Source organism: Mandrillus leucophaeus, unplaced genomic scaffold (assembly GCF_000951045.1).
Source record: "Mandrillus leucophaeus isolate KB7577 unplaced genomic scaffold, Mleu.le_1.0 Scaffold15, whole genome shotgun sequence".
NCBI classification, from domain to species: domain Eukaryota; kingdom Metazoa; phylum Chordata; class Mammalia; order Primates; family Cercopithecidae; genus Mandrillus; species Mandrillus leucophaeus.
In genome coordinates, this window is record NW_012101476.1 from 413799 (window position 1) to 435898 (window position 22100).

Here is a 22100-nt window from a genome sequence, read left to right on the forward strand (position 1 = left end):
ATGGGATTAGCGCACTGTCTGGAATAGGGTAGGTGCACAGGGCATTTCTATTGCATCAACAGTTCACATACAATGAACTATAGAAAGCTAAGATTTGTGCTAAGATAATGGCACTAGCTAAAATTTTCTCTTATTGTTTCTCACATTTCCTTTCAGTATACTCAAGGGCAAACCTGGAACCAGTTTGCTTGGGGTTGAACACCTGAGTTTGTCAATTCCAAACTATACGTCCTCGTGCAGGTTGTTGAACTTCTTTTAACCTATAGTGCCTGCCACTGTAAAAGAAGGATAATAATAGTGACAAGTTTGGGTAGGGTCATTGTGAGAATTAAATGTGACATTGCAGCTAAAGCACTTAATACGGGATTTAGCACATGGGAATCAGTATTTTTTAGCTATTATTAAAAGTCCTTGATTTATATTTTTAGCTCCTAAACCAGACTAATTCCATACATACATATGTACAAGCACACATATACACATAAACATAACCCAGACTAAAAATATTTAAATGATTCCCTTGGCTATGGTTAGTGCTAGGACAAAAACTTTTTGTGTCCAGCCATATCCACTTCAGCCAAGATACAATCTGAATAGCATGCGTCTGATTTCTCTAGTGCTTTCTCATTCAAAAACAGAAAACATGATAGAGGAGCATGTGTTGTTATCGATATTAAGTAACATTTCATCCGCAAATTCCAAATCTTGTGGTGTAGGGGGAAAAAAAAAAAAAAACACAAGAAATGCATAACATATTTTCTTCATTCTCAAAACTGATTTATTCAACAAAGAAATAATCATGGAGAGCATACCGTGCTCTAGGTTGTGTGTGTGTGTGTGTGTGTGTCTGTGTGTGTGTGTGTGTGTGTGTGTATAAAATGATAGATTAACAGAGTTAAAATAGTTGGCAATTGTGAGAATAATTTAAATGTGCTAAATTGGAAGTCTCAATGTAGATGGAAAAACATTTTTAAGAGTTAATCACCCTCTAAACACACACACACTCACACACATACAGACGCACAATTTGTCATGTGCAAAGACAGCTAATCCTAGTAAGAATAATAGCACAATTCATAAAGATGGCAGGCCAAGCCCCAACTTGAAACCTCATATGCTGAAGAGAAGCTCAGTATGCATAGTAAGACTCAAAAACAAAAACAAAAACAAATCAGTGGATCTTAAATTACATCCAAGTGAGGAAGCCAAGTAGAGAGTAAGTGTGGCCACTTATTCAGTGCTGAGGCAATGGCAGATAGGTTAAGTAAGTTCATTGCCTGGGTCTTTACAGAAGACAGCAGGGAGATTCCTGACAGGCTAGGAGTAAGAGATCAGACAGTGGCAAATGAACAGGATGTTCCAGGGCTGGCTGATAATGTCAATGCAGATAATTCACAGGCATCAGGACGTTCGTGTGAACTCCTTAAAGGAACTCAGGGGTTCAAACAAGATCCTACTGCACAAAATGCTTAACCTGTCCTTAACAGCAGCTGCTGAGCTGGAGGACCCCTGGATTGCCAGCTTGAATCTCTTTCCTAAATGTATTAGATATAAAATCGGCATAGATTTGTTAAATCCTAGCACACCAGAAGCTGTAGAGGGCATGCCTTCAAGTTTAAGTGGAGTAAATTAAGGACAAAGAGCCAGAAAAAAAAAATTTTAACAGTAGTTAGCAAACTTAAGAAATTCATTAATCCCAAAGATATAGGGTAAAAATATAAAAAGATTCCTAAAAACTTTAGATCAATTCAGAGATATATCCGCACAGGAGTGAGGTTTTCAGGGACAATGACTTGGGGTGCTAGGGTAGGTATCTTTGAGTGTGACATTGATGGGGAGATAAAGAAGCATTGCCCCATATTTCTTGGTACCTCCAGGCTGGGCCTCTTTTGTAATTCCTGTATACCAGTAGTCCCTCTTTCTTTTTCTTTTTTTCTTTTTTGTTTTTTTGTTTGTTTGTTTGTTTTGAGATGGAGTCTTCTTGCTCTGTCACCCAGGCTGGAGTGCAGTGGCACAATCTCGGTTCACTGCAACCTCCACCTTCTCGGTTCAAGTGATTTCCCTGCTTCAGCCTCCTGAGTAGCTGGGACTACAGGCATGCACAACCATGCCCAGCTAATTTTTGTACTTTTAGCAAAGAAGGGGTTTCACCATGTTGGCCAGGCTGGTCTTGAACTCCTGACCTTAGGTGATCCACCTGCCTCAGCCTCCCAAAGTGCTGAGATTACAGGCGTGAGCCAACATGCCTGGCCAGTAGTCCCTCTTCCTTTTATTAAACGTATCACCCCCACTTTCAGTCTTGGCATTTTGGTCTCATGCATGATAAAAAACCCAGTGGAAGTGGCTCATGCCTATATAATCCCAGCACTTTGGGAGGCTGAGGCAGGGGATTGCTTGAACCCAGGAGTTTGAGACCAACCTGGACTACATAGGGAGACCTCTCTCTACAAAAGAAAATATTAAATTAAAAAGCCCAGTGGATAGTCATTGTGCTTCTGCCTGTGCTGCATCTTTGCTGTTATAGTCTTGTTTCTCTTATTTTAGCAGGGGTTCTGCAGCACCAAAAAACAGACACAACTGGCCTAGGGCAAGGGAGAGGGTGAGCTAACACTTTACCTTTGGCTTCCAGAAATGCTAAGTGTTCCCAAAGGATCAAGTGCTGCCAAAGCCTCATCCCTTCCCTGTCCATCCTAATAGGCCTGCTTGTCCCCATGGAAATATTGACGAATTCTCCGTCATCGGATACGGAGGTCATTGGAGAAGGAAGCAATTTCTGTAAACAATAATCCATTTGGAGGTTTACTTTTCCATCCCAACAAAAATAAGTGAGGGCTTTGTGATTCCTGGAATGGGAGACAATACATAAGACATGCCAAGGGGAGTACCATTATGGTGTTCACCATGACCTAAAGGAGACAAAGATCTGGGATTTGGAGGTAAGTACACAAAGATAGCAATGTAGAATGGGGAGCACGTGAATAAGGCGTTTCTATTTTAAGTGAGAAAAATAGATGAAGGGAAGTCTTGTGATTTCCAGGTCATGTACCTTAGCAAATTCTAACACAAAGACCATCTCAGTGTCAAAAGGCCATATTCAGAGAGCTACTTCCAAACAGGCAGGAGTTGGTCCTATACAGAAATAATGTGGTAACATAACCCCTGGAAGAAAATGTGTTTTCAGTTACACCAGGGCCAGGCCCAACCTTTCCCACAAGCTCTTCCTAAATAGGAACTTGGCAATGGGATTAGCTGAGCTGGAGGGGACGTCCTTGGCTTTAGAGGTGAGGCCCATCAGGGTCCAGAGGAAAGTTGGGCAGAGGTTTTCCCTGCTGCTAATAGCACTGAAGAATCAGCATCACATCCATTTTATTAATTTCCTTGACAGACAGCTCTAGTTACCATGCAGGCACCACAAAATCAAAACATACACATGTCAAGGGGCCCCATCTGTGGTGGGGCCCTGCCTGCCAAGGCCCATGTTACATCAACACGAGGAAGCAGAGCACAGCTCCACACACCACGTGCTTGGTCCCATGGGCCATGCCCTGGAAGAAAACCATCAGAGTTTGATTGAAAGAGCCAGAGAAGTTCTCTTGGTGACAGTCCTCTATCCTGAGTCTGGGCTTCTCACGTTGAACATAAGATCCCTGGGAGACACATGGCTACATCTGGCTTCAGGGTCTTGTCTCTAAACACAGCTATACAGACCTCCCTGCCACCTCCATTCAGTTTCACCCATGCAGGGCAAGAGCAGCCTGGATTAAAGAAGACACTTAAAGGAATGCAATGTCTTTATTTGTAAGCTGGATCTGAGCTCGGAGTTCTGTTGAGCTGAGACCTCTGGCTGCATAATGAGCATAGAAGGATTTTTTAAATCAAGGTATCCCTTGCTATTAGTGTTGCTAAAGTGATTGAAGGAGCTCCAAAGCAATTCGTTCTTCTATGTAGAGCAATGCTAACTATCAGTTGGCTACATAAAGCCGATTTGGCAGGTAAGGACCTAGAAAAACTCCTGCTCTAAATACTATCACTCACAGGTGCCCGTGGTGAGCGCTAACACATCTGTGTCCTCATGCTTCCCACACATCCCTCTTATTGCAACCTAGGCCATTTCCTCAACACCATCAAGGAACGTGGCAGTGGATTAGGCATCCACATGACAGCAAAAGGCAGGAGGTCTCACACCTTTGATTGCAGAGCTTCTGGCCTCCTTTACGGACCTCGTGCTGACTCATGGACTTCCAAAGGATGTAATTTTCCACCTTGTCAGCTATTAATTCTGCTCCTTACATAATAAGAGGAAGGATATTAGCCCAGATCCATAGCTAACTGCCTCCCATGCCATATCAGAAAGGCCCAAGCTAGACCTGTCTTACACCCTGGTTTGTCACCTTGACTGCCTAATCTAAGAAGAGTCTAAGGATGAGGACTGGAGTGACTGTCCTCCAGTCCTCATCCAAAGAGACTCCAGAAGCCTCTTTGGTAGGGGCTGGATGCTCAGTGCAAGGCTCTGAAATCACAATCCTAACCTGGCCCACCCTGGGAGGACAGAGTTGGTTTTCTTTCTCTTTGCCTGCACTGGTGCAGCAGGTATGGCCACCTTGGGGACTTTGGAGTGGCTGCCCAGCCAGCCCCGACAAGGACATGAACACATCCAGACTGCCTCTCTCTCCATGCAAAGGGCACTGCTGCCGAGGACTCAGTACATTGTTTCGCTCTCCATTCAAACAACCGCGGCATGTCAGTCCTGCCGGCCTCCTTGATTGTGCAGAAATAAATAAATGAATTATGTTGTTGGGGTTTGGGCTTCAGCACCAACACATGGTCTGCATTTATCCACACAGTGAGAGGTCCACCAGCCACTTGATATAAAAGAGCAAAATGATAATGCTTTTCTTTAGGCGCTCTTTTGCCATATGGAATGTATATAAATCATATTTTTGTTTTAACAGCGGAGGCTTTGTTGATAGATAAACATGTGGTTTATCTAAAAAAAGAGGGGATTGTGCTTTGAACAATCATTTAATGGCCGTGGATGTGCCAAATAAAAATAAAAACATAATTTTGAAAGAAGTTGGCTTCATGCCCAAATCCATAACAAGGAATTTCTCCTTAACCCAAGTGGTTAGAGCCCGTCGATCTGTTTTGAGTTTAAGCTGTGCTCTCTACTCAACCCCACGACAAATGGAATCCCGAGCTAATGTGCTCTAATAAGACGAGACGTTACCTTTATGAATGACCTCATGGAGAAGAGGTTGGCAAGCATGGTGGAGAGGCCTTGAGCCAGGCAGCTCTGGGCTATGAAGCCCAACTTCAGCTCTGCGAGGCAGATTGCGTCATCACCTTCTTTCCAATTCCAGCTCGGGATGTTTAGCAGATGGGCCTGGGGAAAGAAAAGCAGGTATGAGACCTCGCTCTGTTAAATGTTCGATTGTTCAACATTTCTTCTGGGAAATGCAGCATTGCCCAACCACTCAGGGCCATTCAGTCTTGCCCTTCTTTTCCCTTGCTGGGGTCTGATGTTTGCTGTTTTACGCAACTCTTCTGCTCATCACACTTCAGTCTCTCTGGACCGTTGCTTCTGCACCTACCAAGCCCAAGTCCTCCCCTGGGTTGGCCATTTAGCCAAATAGAGCCCAGAGGAATTTCCTCTTGTGACAGACACATCAGCTGGGGTTACTAAGATGTCTAGCTAAATGGTTAGGTTGAGTCATCAAATAGACTGTAAGAGTGCCAAATGCCTGTATATTTTCAGTTTCTTTTTTACCTGCCTTTCCAATACTCCAGATCGGTGACTCCCAGGCATCAGGAGCAGGCATCAGAATCACCTGCACAGTTTGTGAAAACACAGATTGTTGACCCCCCACTCCCACCGCCGGCATTTCTGATTCAGTAGATCTAGGGTAAGGCTGGAGAATTTGGCATTTCTCACAAGTTGGAGGTGGCGCTGATGCTGTTGATCTAGGGGCCACACTTTGAGAACCACTGGCCTAAAACATCAGGTGAATCACAATGTTGATGTTTCCAATCTTTTGCAAATGGACTGGTCCTATTCAACCCTTATGTCAGGCCCTGAGACAAGGACCCAGCAGCATGCTCATCCAATTATTTTTAAGTGGCATGAAGCAGAGAGTCATAGACGTTGGATGAAAGAATCAAAGTAAGGTTCTCCAGAGTTGGAAAAATCGGCAAAAGACCAAACTAAAAAGATTTACAAGGCTTTCATGTCCAGTACAGCATTTAGGTTAAAAAAAATCAACTATATAAAATGAGAAGACCTAGCTTGGCAGTAGGCAGGAGAGAAATAAAAGAAAACAAAACACACAAAGCTAAATGTAAGTGTGTGGGTAACTAAAACCTCAAATTTTAGGCCAGCCATGTGACATTACAGAGAAAACCAGCATCTACTTGTCAGAAATGCTCTCCAGATCAAGGGAAATGAACATTTCATTCTGCTGCGAACTGGTCAGACTAGTTCCAGAGTACTTGATCCAGTTTTCAGTCAGATTTAAAGAGGGAAAATGATCAACTGAATAACTTCCAGAGAAAAGTGACAAAGACAAGAGGAGGTAGTGTCTGGAAAAGATCTTTTGAGGAACAGTTAAGAGAGCCAGTAATATTTGGCCTGAAGAAGGCTCTCGTCCTCACAGAGACAGGATAATTACATCTGAATACTTCAGGTGCTGCTGTGTCCAAGATTAGGTTTGTACTGCTTTGTTCTAGAAGCCAGAATTAAGACTGACTGGTATATATTCCAAGAAAGCAGATTTTTGTCTTGTTTTATAAATGAACTTCCTAAGAATGTAATTTGTCTACCAAACGAAGAAGGTTACCTTAAAAAATGAAAGGTCTTTGTCCCTAAGACTCAGTAAGTATTTCTCCAAGTTACTATGGAAAGAACGTTTGCTCTGCACTAGGAGGTTGAATCAGACAGCCCTTCTAAGTCTCTGCTAATGCCAAGATTCTATGGCTTTGGAGCTGTTATTTCTCTGCACATCTCAGCAAACACAAGGAGCACCAAGGTAGTCTTCCCTTCACTTTCAGAACAATATACAATAGTTGAACTAGAAAGATGGAAGATTTCATTGTGGAAACAAAGAGTAAGTCCAAGGGTTCCACACTCTGCTTTCAAAAATGCCACTCTTGTGAAATTCCTTCTTGCAAAATCCACTTCTGTGACAATCTTGTGCATCCTAAGCCAAAAGTGGTTATTCCAGGGAGAGATGACTGTGCCCTCCCTGATGAGAGAATGGCTAAAATAGTCTCATAGAGGGGACACAGCAAATGGTAATTGCTGTCAAGCTATCAAGCTATCAAAGGACCTTCCCCACACTGCAGACTCAATTCCAACAACTAGCCCTACCCTTTATCCCTTCCTTTCTCTACTCTCCACTGGCTTCAGATGGCCACTTTCCCTTTTACTTCCTGGGCATTGCAGGGAACACATTGGTATAACTTGAGAAATACTGATTTGCAGTAACATCATCTGAGAACCTGAGAAGAATGAGGAGAAATTAAGTTTAAGTAATGGGAACAAGTCAAGCATGGTGTGTGAAAGGAGATTTTTTTGGTCGAAGCCCTAAAGAGACACCTCCGAACCTTCATGGCAACTTCAAACAAACAAGCCAAACCTTTCAAAGAAAGTCTCTCCTATCCGCATGTGCTACCTAGGGTATGAGGCTCAGGCATTTCATCCTTGGGTCCCCCATGGCGCTGTCTGGTTTGAACTCTGTAGGCATATTTTGAGCTTTCTTTCTCACTGTCCACCTTGACACTTGGCCATGTGATTACATAGAAAAGTTGAGTTTGTTCCTTATATCAGGGTTCTTTGCCCTCTTTTTTTGGGCATTATATTTTCTCCAACGCAGGGAAGGAGTGAGGGTGACCTGCTGAACGCTTGGAGGGAAATCTCTGCGCATGAAACAAAGAGAGGAGACTGACCCAGGAACGTAAATCCTTTGTTTCTGGAAACTTCGTCCTTTTCCATTTAAAGTAATTTGAGTCTGATGAAAAATGCCAGTGTTAGTGCCCAGAAGTCTGGAGACAAATCCTCTCTCCCTAACTTGGATAATATAAAGAGCAGATCTGGCAGATCTGGCTGCTCTTCATTTCTGCTACTTCACCACCCCTCCTTCATTCCATGGAGAAGGAACTGGAAACAGGCTGTCCTGGACAACCAGGAGAGATTAATTTCAGTCCCAGTTCCATCCCTCACTACATACAATTTGGGAAAGCCACCATGAGGAAGAAAGAAGTCCATGAAAGAGGAAACGATTTAATATGATTGCCCAAGTGTCAGATGGACAGTGAGAAAGAAAGCTCAAAGAACTTGCCTCTATCTGCACTGGGCTCATGGGACTTGATTTCCAGAGATATAGGCCTCTTTCACTAGAGTCTTTCAGAAAAATAAAAAATCCAATGACAGGTAAGTCATCAGGAGTGACACTTTTCCAAGAAGTTATAAACCAATCTTTCCTTGAAGAGCTTTGAGCCATTTACACTCAAATCAGAAGATGCCGGGCCAGCATGAAAAAGATGGCCAGCATGAAAGCGTTTCTCTCCAAGAATTCCAGTGATATTAAAAGATACAGTTTGGAGAGCATCAGCCCTTCTGTAATGCCTACTCTCAGGAACCACAGTTTGGCTCAACGGGCTGTGGCTCCATTTAAAGAGTCGGTGGCAGTAAGCTGTTCTGTCTCTCCGTTCACTGGCTGCAGAGTGGTGGCCATGATTTGTGCCCAGGAGAGTTACGCTGTCTGCACAGAGCTTAGATGCCCTGCTCTGAAGTTACCCTGGGATGCTAAAATGCACAGATGGTCCAATGAGTACTAAAGAAGATAATGGATGTCAAAGTTCTTTTAAAACCATAAAATATGACCCAAATGTCTACAATTATGATGATGACAAACTCAGGGCCAGTTTTACATGAAGAGAAAGTAGGCAGCTTCCCTACATCCCTCTAGACCCTAGAACATTACTATTACTAGATCATAGGGGATTGAAATGCTTCATATATCAAGACTTTGTCCAATTCTGAAATCAGCTATCTCTTGGAATATGTTCATAGTGACATAACTTTACAGGCACATACCAGGTCCTTTTCTGAAAGCAAGTTGTAATGCATGGAGATCTCTAAGCATCTAGGATGAGTGCAGCAAAAAGTGCCAAGAAAGGCAGAAAAAAAAAATGCTGAAAGGGAAGAGGAAGAAAATGTATTGAAAGAGTAGGAAGCATCTCAGGAAACAGAGCAAAACTGTGAAGCAGGGTGAAGAATGTCCATTTGCAATTCTACAAGGAACGAAAGACAAACAATGATGAGTGGACATTTTGTTCTTTCTCTAGAAGAGAGGTATGAAAGAAAAACAACAACAAAATGTCCTGTGTCAAAGTCACTCTATTCCTTGTGTCCTTATTAATCATCCAAGGATCTGTAAGTGATTCTGCCCAACCCCAAAACTCAAATAGTTTGGGATGGTTCTAAACAAAATGTGTTTTAAGCAAATAATATGAATTGGTTGATATCTTCCTCATTGTTTCTGAATAATCACAACACAGAGGTTTGCCAAAGACATTCAGGTTGCTATGATCATGTGATTACCGACCAGGGACTGTCTGGATCCTAGGCCAGTTGAGCTACTTTGAGTTGGACAAGAACCACAGAGCTAAAATGCTCCTTAATTTCTTGAAGATGCTGCATCAGCACTCATTGGAAAGAGAAAAAAAGGAACTGACAACCCCTTCTAAACATACAACATTAATTTTCCTATTCAATCTAAATTCAGTCAAAAATCTAAACAACAGCTTAAAGCACTCCCACACTAAATGAAATTTCAGATCACAAATGAAAGGAGAGCTCGTTGCTGCAGGAGCTGTCACCAGTCACAGCCTTGCTAATAAAATTCACCTCCACCTACAGGGGCTGCCATCAAAAACTTTTCCAGCTTGATGCCCGTGCGTTACCAATATCCTCACTTTATCTCTTCAGTGTCCTTGGGACACTGTTTTGCAGAGACAAATAGGCAAATGTGACCTTGGGTGCCCACCACCAAATCTGCTGGCTAGAGAACAACACCTTCTGCAAGGCAGCCACCTGCCGAGGGCTGGGCAGTGGCTGGCAGCAGTCAGCCGTTCTGGGTGGTGGGCCAGTCACCGACAGCAGGCTCCACTCAGTGACAGCCTCTGATGGGCCTCTACACAGCAAAATGGGCCAGCATTTGCCAGCAATTAAGAAATAACGGCATGGCGCTGGTGCATTTGGCAGAATGGGGTTTTCTCTGAATCACCTGACTGCCTATTTTGTAGAGAATATGGCCCATAAGAGGGGGTACGCTGTCACTCATAACCCAGCAGGGAGTTATTCTGTGCAGACAGGACACCTGGCTCCAGGTACTGTGCAGCCTCTGGTTTCTAGGCTTCATTAAGGACACAACTGGTACCGCATCAAATGGAGAAAGGTGCCACCTTCCCTCCCCAAAAGCTGTTTTTTTGGAAGTTCACTGACTGGACAAGAGAAGGAGCACTGCCTTTGAATGAGACACTGGACTCTGGTTTACTGAGAAGTAATTACAGGGAAACAGCATAGACTCTGACGTTTGTTTTCTTTCTAATCAATCCTCCATTGTCAGCTATAACACAAGGAAAATTCCTTTCTGTTTAATCTCTGGATAGCTTCCTATTTTTCTGATTCAACTCTGCAAATTCTCATCTGGACTCTGGAAATGTGTTCCACATTATACTCTTACAGAGCACATTACGCACTCACTAGTTCACCTGGTCTCAGACAGAGAAATCCTATCGCTCACTTGCCTGGAGCATTCTACACCTTAACTGCTAAATCCCCAAGGACACAAAATAGGGCTTCTCTTTCACTGATATTCCTGCTGGTGTCAGGGAGAGTGCTAATCACACAGTAGGTGTTCAGTAAATATTTACTGAATAAATAAATGACTGCATCACATACAAATGAAAGTTGTTGTAACTTAAGTATGGATGGGATCTAAGAGTACATCAATAGTTCTGAAACTCAGGTTCCAATAGACACTTCCCGAATGAATGAATCAGTACGTGAAGGAGCATCCTTCCAGTGACCAAATGCAAACACGTTGTTTGGACTAAAGAAATGGGCCGGGCACAGTGGCTCATGCCTGTCATCCCAGCAGTTTGGGAGACCGAGGCGGGCGGATCACCTGAGGTCGGGAGTTCGAGACCATCCTGACCGACATGGAGACACTCCATCTCTACTAAAAGTACAAAATTAGCCGGGCATGGCGGTGCATGCCTGCAATCCCAGCTATATGGGAGGCAGAGGCAGGACAATCACTTGAACCTGGGAGGTGAAGGTTGTGGTGAGCAGAGATCATGCCATAGCACTGCAGCCTGGGCAACAAGAGTGAGACTCCATAGAAAAGAAAGAAAGAAAGAAAGAAAGAAAGAAAGAAAGGAAGGAAGGAAGGAAGGAAGGAAGGAAGGAAGGAAGGAAGGAAGGAAGGAAGGAAGGAAGGAAGGAAGGAAGGGAGGAAGGAAGGAAGGGAGGGAAAGAAAGAAAGAAAGAAAGAAAGAAAGAAAGAAAGAAAGAAAGGAAGGAAGGAAGGAAGGAAGGAAGGAAGGAAGGAAGGAAGGAAGGAAGGAAGGGAGGAAGGAAGGAAGGGAGGGAAAGGAGGGAGGGAGGGAGGGAGGGAGGGAAAGAAATGTCCCAGGAAGATTTTTAACAATCACAACTCTTTACCCAGGTCTTTGAGTTGTGCACATGTGAGCATGTGAGTGTGTGTGTGTGTGTGTGTGTGTGAGGCTGTATAACGAGGAATAAGAGGCTGGACCTGTGGATGTGTCTTCAGGCCTGGAGCGGGCTCTTGTACTCCTACCTTGTTGTGATACTGCAGCATTTGAGTGATGATTCTTATCTTCGGATGGTAGTTCTTTATGGAGATTACTCTGAAAAAGAAAGAACCAACGCTGAGACAGGTCTGCCTTATGCATGGTGTCTGACCAAAACATCAATTTTATTATCTCCAAATGGGGTACCCATGGGACTGAGGTAGGAGGCAGGACTTGATTCCAGAGGCAGGGCTCAGATACCAGATAAAATTGAGGACTAGCTGAAACAGGGATGGGGCAGAAGCAACTTCCCACTGGACATGCCCAGCAGTGTGCCCTGTCAGTTTACCATTGCCATGGCAACACCCAGGAGCTTCCCTATATCCTCTAGGCCTTAGAACATTACTATTACTAGATCATAGGGGATTGAAATGCTTCATATTTCAAGCCCGTTGTCCAATTATGAAATCAACTATCTCTTGGAATATGTTCATAGTGATATAACTTTACAGGCACATACCAGGTCCTTTCCTGAAAACAAGTTGCAATGCATGGATGAATTCCAGTCCCAGTTCCATCTCTCACAACATACAATTTTGGGAAGCCACCATGAGGAACAAAGAAGGCCGTGAAAGAGGAAACCCTTTAATACGACTGCCTAAGTGTCAGGGTGGACAGAGAAAGACAGCTCAAAGAACTTGCTTCTATCTGCACTGGGCTCATGGGACTTGCCTTTCATGGCAATGACCGAATGACCCAGAAGTTACTACCCCTTCCCTAGAAATTTTTGCATAAGCTGCCCCTTAATCTGCATGCAATTAAAAGTAGGTATATATATATGACAGCAGAACTGCCCAGAGCTGCTACTCTATCGTGTAGCCCCCTCTGCAGGAGCAGTCACGGAGCTGTAATACTGCTGCTTTAATAAAGCTATTTCCTTCTGCCCTACCACCAGCTTGCCTTTGAATTCTTTCGTGGGGGAAGCTAAAAACCTTCATGGGCTAAGCCCCAATTTGGGGCTCAACTATCCTGCATCAGGACCAGCAGCCAGGGCTATCCTGAGGGGTTGCAGACACTAAGCCAGGCGAAACAGTGTTCCCACCACCATACCTCTTGCTAGCATGAAAACAAAATCACAAAACAGCCGCAGTCTGTGTCCAGGGCATGAAAAATTTGACAGCCCCCTGGAATACATTGGGGATGGGATGTATGCACGTGTGTGCTGGGGACTGGGGGGCCTGGAGCAGGGGATGCCAGCTTATTGCCTATGCAGACATCGAAAGCAAGTCCAAATCATGGGGCCTCAGAGGTTTGCAATCTCCCACACCCTAGGCACTAGCCCAGAATAATCTGCTGAGTCCAATTCTCCAAGTTAACAACTTGAGACAACAATGACAAATCAAACAAGCAGGATGACAAATGGTTCTAATTGTGACACACACTTGGCCACTGTCACAAAAAAATGATTTCTAAGCAGGGCTCTTAGGATGAGATCAAGGACTCAGCCTTCCATAGCTAATAGAGAAAATGATGACTTAAACGCCGGTTAAAAATAAGTGCCAAGGCGTTGTGGGGGTCACGAGCTGATGGAAAATTGTCTCCTACCTCCCCGCAGTCCAAACTCAATGTTAAGCATGGCCTGCAGCCACCCCAGCCCTCACATGTCCTCCCCACATCAATCATGGTGCTAAAGGGAGTGGCAGAGGGCAGATGAATGGAAACACCTGGGTTCCAGCCACAGCTATTGTACTAATGAACTGCGTGACCTTTAGGAAAACCCTGGACTCTCTGTTCCTGTTTCCTCATCTGGACACTGGGAGCAACAGTACCTGCTTTATTTACTTCACAGGCTTGGTATGAGCAGCAAATGGGAGACCAGATGTGAAAATGCTTTGAAATCATTAGAAGTTCTCTCCACGTGTAAGTTATGGTTTTTGTCATTACCGAGTCTGTCAGAAGTGACATTGTACATTTCCTTCTGTGACAAGGAAGGCTAAAGAATGGAATTCCACAGAAAGGCCCACCTCCTAAGCCTAATCAGAAATGCAAGTGCATTTATTATGACGCCCCCACAAAATTCCCACCCAGCAGTGCTCCACACTTCACCCCCTTTAGTGCAGAAATGGAGAGAAGGCAGCCAGGGAGCAGCTTTATCTGAAAAGCTGCAACTTATGAATTTAGGAAATGGATCACACTAAAGCCTCTCCCAGCACAAATTCACCCTGGGTTTTTGCACTTGAAGGATTTCATTTTATTTTTGAAAAAATGTTGTGTTGGCCCATGCTTATAACTCAAGGACTCTGAGCCTCTGTCAGCCCTGCCTTGCAGTTCACAGCTTCAGCCAGTTTTCTGCATTAGCTCATTTCAAATGGATCTTTGACATTTTAATTTCAAAGGAGGCAGATTGGTCTCATTAAACTGAGGAGGAAGGAGGATTATACAAATAAGAGAAAGACAAAGCCCATTTTTAACCCTGAACTTCCCACTTCTTTTTGCTGCCAGGGCCTCAGTTCTGGCTCTACTTAATTATGTTTCTGATACTACCTTTGACCAGTAATTTCTGTTTTTTCTTTCTTTTTTTTTTCTTTTTCTTTTTTTTTTGAGATGGAGCCTCACTTGCTCTGTTGCCCAGGCTGTAGTGCAATGGCACAATCTCAGCTCACTGCAACCTCCGCCTCCCAGGTTCAAGCGACTCCCCTGCCTCAACCTCCTGAGTAACTGGGATTACAGGCACACGCTACCACACCCAGTTAAGTTTTGTATTTTTAGAAGATAAGGGGTTTCACCGTGTTGGTTAGGCTGATCTCGAACTCCTGACCTCGTGATCTGCCCATCTTGGCCTCTCAAAGTGCTGGGACTACAGGCGTGAGCCACTGTGCCCGGCCCTTGATCAGTAATTTCTATGCCTTCTCATCCTGCCAGTCACCCTAGTACCTATGTATCTTCATATTAACCCTACCACAGTTAGGGTTTAAATAAAATACTACAATTAAGAGAAACACCCATTTCAAAGCTATTACTCAGGTAGCCCCAAACATCTCTGTGGAGTCAAAACGTTAAGCTTCATCTTCTTTTGGTTTTCCATTTGGAATTTTGAAGATAGTGAAGCCAGGTTCCTTAAAGGGTTACTTTTTTTTTTTTTAATCATTTCAATGACAGAAAAAGGTGTCAAAAGTTGAAAATCCTTCTTACTTTAAAGAAAGGAATAAGTGACACATCCAAGCCTGATTCTGGTGTAGCCACTCTGCAGCTGTAACTGATTTGGGAATGGGCCCAGGTGTGGTGCCAGAATCTGTTCCACCCTCTCTCCGCAGCCTGGCAAGCCCAATGCTTAGAAGAGTTCACGCATCAGCTTCCTTAAAATGACCTCACTAAGCATATTGCCAAAGAAAAGTGAGTGGCAAGAGAAGATGGTGCCAGGTGTTGCCTGCCAGACACAAGGACCAGATGCTTAGGGGGGGACTGGCTCCTCTGAGATGCACTGGAGGAATTCCCCCACCTCACTGAGGGGGAAGCTCCTGTCACTTGGGGCCACTGATGGAAAGCAAAGACAAAGGGGATGCAAACATTGTCAGGACATAAAGGTAACTTCCTGACCTTCAACCTCAGGTAAGTTCCTAGGAGGCAGTAAACCAAGCCGCAGGGAGAGGGGACACCTTTGGCCCAAAAGATGGCTGTTCATAGTTAGGTAAAAGTTCCCGGGAGTGCAGTGGGCCCGAAATCCCACTGAATTTAGCTCATCTCTCCAGAAGCTTCCCTTTATCATTTCCTCTCAGCCCTCTTAACTCTTCTGCAATTTATTCTAGAGAAAAGACAAATTCCAAAGGGCCTCTAACTACCTGGAGCAAAATGCCTTGTGACTATTGGGTTTATGCAAGGAACAAAAACTGAACAATTGCTTTTTTCTGAATTAGGAAAGGAATAAGGTATTGGAGTTGGGGCCGAGATTAGCAGTTGACAGGTCTAACCCATGTGCAGAAAAAGCACTGGGCAGTGTTTCCCAGTGTGACCTCCCGTAGAAGATGTTCTGCAAAAAAAAAAAAAAAAAAGGAGAGCAGGGCAGGGCCACGGTGGCACACTCCTGTAATCCCAGAGTTCTGGGATGCCCAGGTGGGAGGATCACTTGAGGTTAGGAGTACATTGAGATCGAGATCAGCCTGGGCAACATCGCAAGACCCTGTCCCTGCTTAAAAAAAAAAAAAAAAAAAAAATCTAAAAATTGGCCGTGTGTGGTGGCACATTCCTATAGCCTCAGCTACTTGGGAGGCTGAGGTGAGAGGATCCTTTGGGCTCAGGAGTTCAAGGTTACAGTGAGCTCTGATTGTGTCCCTGCACTCCAGCCCGGGTGATAGTGTGAGACTCTGTCTCAAAAAAAAAAAAAAAAAAAAAAGGGTGGGGGGAGGTGGGAAAGGAGCAGAGCCTTATAGTCCAATAGGTTTGGAAAGTGTTCTATAGTACGTTATCTCAGAGATGCATATTAGTATTAAAAGCACTGAAAAGGCTTTCAAGAAAGAACATTAATTTTGGGAAACTGGAAGAAACAGCCTAACTGGTCGCTAAACTCCCCTCTGGGGTGATAGGAATCAATATGCTGTAGACATACTTGGAAAGCCCTAATAAGGGTTTTCTCAGCCTCGACACCATTAACATTCTGGGCCAGACAATTCTCTGTTGTGGGGACTGCCTGTGCATTGCATCCCTGAGCTCTACCTATCAGATGCCAGCAGCACGGTCCCTTAGTTATGACAACCAAAAACATCTCCAGACATTGCAAAATGTCCCCTGGGGGCATCTGCCTTTAGTTAAGATATCTCAGGCCCATTTCCCTTAGGGAACATGGTACTTTAATTCAGGCCAGCACCCATCTCTATCTATTTTCTAGTTCTGTCTCAAGGAATCTCAAACCCAAAGCCAGCTGTAAGCCCCAGAGCTGCCACTTGCTGAGGGTGAGCTTCCTGTTGGTGACACCCTGTGTGCCACTGCCCCAACCCACACAGACAGCCTTGGTTCCCCCAGGCCTATGCAGGTGGTGAGTTATAGGGTGGCTTGTGGGGCAAAAAGGCCTCACAGAGACAGTCCTCTGCAGAAGACCCAAAAGGGCCGTGAACGGCCACAGACTAAGCCCAGGGCCTTCCCCAGCGCCCCAAGAGTTACCTCATGATGTTCGAGGCATCCTCCGCATCCGGGTCAGCGCAGTACTTGTTGGCAAGGATCAGGCAGGCATCTGCTGACTCTATCTAAGACACCGAAAGGAAAAATCACAGAACACAAACATATAAATAGCCACGCTCAACTGTAGTCTCTCTCTGTTGACAGCTCTTGGGGAAGCTGGTGCTTTGCAAAGAAAAAAAAAAAAAAAAACCAATCCTGAGAGCCTGAGAAATTATAGTTTTTGTCAAAAGTGTAGGTTACAAGTTCTTGTTATGGTATAAACATTTCATCTTGTTGCTGTTGGAGGGTACAACATGTACCTTGGTAATTATGCTTTTCATCTGGCATCGTTGCTTACTTGTAGGATTTCCACATTTCTTTAAATAACAATTAATCAAGCCTTTCAGTCTCCTCCCCAACTTCTTTCTCAACCATCTGCACCATCATCCTAATTCTTCCTATCAGGAGTTGGAGGTGGGTGGGTTAAATCTCTTCTCTCCAGTTAGCAAGTTAACTGAGTATTGGGGATTCAGAAATGTACACTCCGAAGTCTTTCATCTGACCTTTTTCACATCTTCATTTTCTATAGGCTAGGAAGAGATCAGAGCTCTAAATCAGATAACATCACCATATTGCTTAGTATTCAATTAGTATTCAGATATTTAAAAGACAACAAATCTATGTATGAAATGATGTGTTACAGCTGAATTCAAAATACACCTACTGACTTATCCAAACATGAGCCCACAGGGGTTTATTCCTTAGAGGGGACCATGAGTTTGATGTGCTAATGATTGCTTGCATTTAAATTAGGTCTATGAACAATAATAATTGTCCCTACATTCTCATAAGATTTTACATAAGCAATGACTTGGGTTATGTCTGGATAATATTAAGATTAACTGGACTCTATAAGCATAAGAATTCTTATGCTAGTTCAGGTCTGCAATCTGTCCTACTTGGTATGCTGTACTTAATAGATCATTCCTGGATTTTGAGGGAGGCCATAATATCCTCTGTGGTATGTAACAAATCGTCTCTGATTTCTCTAATAATGCAAAGAAAGAATTTATCCAAATCCTTTTGGATTATTCATCTTGGCCAATTATATTATTTACAGAATTATGCGGTGACCACGGTTAGCATTTAGACTTCAGTGAATTCATTATATTAATGTACACCCCCGGCATGCAAATATTGAACATACTTATAAAATCTATATTACATAGGTAAAGTAGCAGATGCCATTTTGCCTCGTACCTTTCCCTTCTAAGCCTCAGGTGTGCTTTATGAGAAGGTTCTAACTTACCAGGTTCCAGAAAAAAAGATTCGCCCATTATCAATGATATCAGATAACTGTATGTTTAGTTTTACACTCTGAGTCTTAGATAGGGAAAAAAGAAAGTTGAAATGTTTTATAGCTTAGTAAAATTTTATTTTATATTTTACCCTAATGTTTCTTTCAGATGTAAATAAGAGATGTCAGAGCTATATTTGAGTCCAACTTAAGTGTTCAATATGGGAATTACTCGATTATTATGTTGAATAAAGACTACTGGGTCCATACAACTGGTCTACTTCCTTGATGAGTAGCTGATTTTGAGGAAACCAGCAAAGTAAGTTTCATGTTATGACCAGTCCAAGTGTGGGATGGTTATAGGTAGTCTTGCATATGCCACCAGAAGGAGGTCCTGGGACCAGTGGAAGGGTGATGTCAAGGTTGCTGGTATGTGATTGATCTCATTAGGTGTTTAGGAGATGACTCATGGCCAACGTAGGAGGTGTGTCCCCTCACCACAGAGTCAGGAATTCCCCCAGCCCTCCACCAAATGGAATAAAAGCAGAAGTCACCTATTCCTCCTTACCTTGACTCTTGCAAGATCATGTGGATTGAGGACTGAACCCTGATAAAATTCCACCTGAGTAAAATGTCGTTTGAACAGAGCTTCGAGCTCCAGGTTGGGGGAGATGCTACACAGGGAGAGAAGAAATCACTATTAATTTAATGGACTTGGGGGTTTCAGCCTCCATGGGCTCCTTCCTCTCTAATTTCCACAGGGACCCCAGGGGAGAGGCTGTGACCTACAGTCGCCCTTTTGCTTGCCATAAATTAAAGACTCACACTTAAGAGAAGTAAAACCCCAGCCCAACTGAAAACCAAACCAGTACCACGGTAAAAGGAAGAGGTTCATGGGCTTTAGGAAGGCCAAGACCTCAGGGCAAATGTCTTATCTTTGGTATGAATGGAATTTCTATCTTATAAATAGGGAAGCTGGGCCGCGCCACTAGTGGGATGGCTCATTCTATGTGGACTGTGCCACAGGGTGCCCAGATCCAGTGTGATTTCTGGGTGTGTCTGGGAGAGTCTCTGGATGAGAATGGCATTTGAATCAGTGAATTCAGTAGATTGCCCTCCTTTGTGGGAGTGGGCATCATCCAGTCCTTTGAGGGTCTGAAGAGAACAATAAAGCAGAGGACAGAGGTGTTTGTCCCTTTTGCTTCTTGCCTGACAGCTTGAACTGGGCATCTCTTGCCATTCTCCTATCCTTGGACTGGGGTTGACATTGTCTCTTTGACTCTCTGGCTTTCAGACTCAAACTGAATTACACCACCAGCTTTCCTGGGTCTCCAGCTTGCTGGTGGCAGACAGTGGGACTTCCCAGCCTCTGTAATCAAATAAGCCAATTCTTCCTAATAAATCTCTCTAGAGATAGATAGATAGATGGATAGATAGATAGATAGATGCATCAATATATAGATAACTATGTATATCTGTATTAGATATATTGATATATATGTTTCCTATTGACTCTGTTTCATTGGAGAGCCCTGACTAATACAATCAAGGATTAGCCGAAGGTTCCCCTGGGAGAGTCATCCTGCTGTTCCCTCCATCATGAACCTTATCTCTGCTTCTGTGTCTCATGGACTTCTCATCCCCCAAGGTCTGGATCAAAAAATGTCACTCTGAGCAGCCACAGACAGACTTAATTTACTCTCATTATTGTTCTTGATTCACACACATGTATGCGACTCATCACACTTCTTGGTGCTGGGCTGTACTGATACCTTCCTCTTTGGAGGACGAGGATTAAACAAGTGACCTATTTATTCATTTGTTAATTCTGCAGAGATGAAAAAGACTGTCCATAAGGTACTGTGCGAGGTACTGGGAGATGATATTTAGTTAGAACCTACTATATGCCAGGGACTGTGCTAAGACAACACTTGCCTAACATTTGTGAAGTCCATAATGATAATAATAATAATAGTTAATGTTTTCTAACATTTACTATATGGCAGACAACATTTTAAATAAATAATAGTAAAACAGTATTATAAATAAATAAGTAAAATAAATACTATTTATTTATTTTATTTTATTTTACTTAGAGTCTATCTCTGTCACACAGACTAGAGTGCAGTGGCAGGATCCTGGCTCACTGCAACTTCCCAGATTCAAGCAATTTTTGTGCCTCATCCTCCAGAGTAGCTGGGATTATAGGCATGTGCCACCATGCCTGGCTAATTTTTGTATTTTTAGTAGAGACAGGGCTGTGCCACCTTGACCAGGCTAGTCTTGAACTCCTGGCCTCAAGTGATCCACCCACCTAGGCCTCCCAAAGTGCTGGGATTACAGGCAGAGCCACCATGCCTGGCCTTGATGAGTATTCATTTAAATCTCAAAACAATCCTATAGGAAGGTATGTTATTAACCCAGAGCTTCAAGAGGTTAATTAACTGGGCTATCTACTAGACATTGATAGACGTTAGGAATACAAAGGTGAATCTTGCAATGGAAGCATTAGCAGCCAGCTTTTCTTTTTTTGAGACAGGGACTGGGGTGCAGTGGTGCAATCTTGACTCACGGCAACCTCTGCCTCTCAGGCTCAAGCCATCCTCCCACCTCAGCCTTCAGAGTAGCAAGGGCTACAGGCACGTGCCATGTACCACTATGCCTGGCTAGTCTTTCTATTTTTTGTACAGATGGGGTCTCACTGTGTTGCCCAAGCTGGTCTCAAACTCCTGAGCTCAAGTGATCCGCCCACCTTGTCCTCCCAAAGTACTGGGATTATAAGCATGAGCAACCACACCTTACCAGCTTGTTTATTCAAACTAAAGCAGTGGATGAGAGAAAGTGGCTGCCTATGCGAATCTGACCAGTCTTTCAGACCTATGACAAGTCATACCTTATTCAGAAGCCTGTCCGGATAATACCATAGACTGATGCTCCTTGAAAGAGATGTCCCCAGTCACTTCTGCCACCTGATCAAAATGACTTCAGCATCCCTTGGATAACACAGGGTCGATGTTGTCTCTAATGGTTGCATGTGTGTTCATCTTGAAATGCCTAACCCATATAGGGGCACAACCTACACCCTACACCTCTAGTGAACTTTCCAAAAACGCTCAGCAGAGGATGGGCCACACAGCAGTGGTTAAGCACTGAACGGAACCTGTGGGTACCTGCTCCTGTGCTAACATACCCTGGTCTGTTTTTTCAAAGTTTGGAAAAATCAGTGCAGAAAAGAAAAATGCTAGTGCCCCAACATGATGACAAGTCAGAAGTCTAGTATTCTGTGAGCAAATGCCAGAGGATGGCGATCCACAAAGCAGGGAGTTTGTAGGGAAGCCGACCTCAGTGGAACCTCAGAGTAGGACCGAGTGCTGGGTAGCCAGCATGTCGAGCCAACACAAACATGTTAGCTTTGTCCTGAACTTTTGCAATGTGGTACCAGGACTGGCCCCATGATAGCCCCATCTCCATAAGACAACTACAGTACCACATATGTCACCATAGTGGAGCCCCCTAATTCTCTCCATTCCTGGGGCAGACTACCTTTTACCTAAAAAGAGGATTAGGCAAAGCTGAAAACCTCAACATTGGGTAGAAGGGACCTACCTTGGTTTCCTCCCCTGTAAAACACACAAGATAAGACCTACCTCCTAAGTGGATTATACAACCAAATATATGTTATTTTTCAGGCTGATAGCTAACACTTATTGAAGACTTACTGCATGCCTGACTCTGCTCTGCACATTTCATATGGATTAATTCATTTCATTCTCATCACAGCCCAACTAGGTAGGAACTACTATCATCTCCATGATTTATGGATGAGGAAGCTGAGGCA

At 43.8% G+C, this 22100-nt stretch overlaps 1 protein-coding gene across 16 annotated transcripts in view; it reads right to left on the reverse strand.

The window, feature by feature from the left end:
- Window positions 1-22100, reverse strand: part of KCNMA1 (potassium channel, calcium activated large conductance subfamily M alpha, member 1) — a 770521-nt gene that overhangs the window by 191413 nt on the left and 557008 nt on the right. For all 16 annotated transcript variants that reach the window (XM_011974877.1, XM_011974876.1, XM_011974875.1 and 13 more), the window contains 4 exons: window positions 18831-18936; window positions 16969-17051; window positions 11862-11931; window positions 5228-5383 (listed from right to left, as the gene is read on the reverse strand). In XM_011974877.1, coding sequence (XP_011830267.1) covers window positions 5228-5383; window positions 11862-11931; window positions 16969-17051; window positions 18831-18936 — 415 coding nt within the window. The remainder of the gene's footprint in view (window positions 1-5227; window positions 5384-11861; window positions 11932-16968; window positions 17052-18830; window positions 18937-22100) is intronic.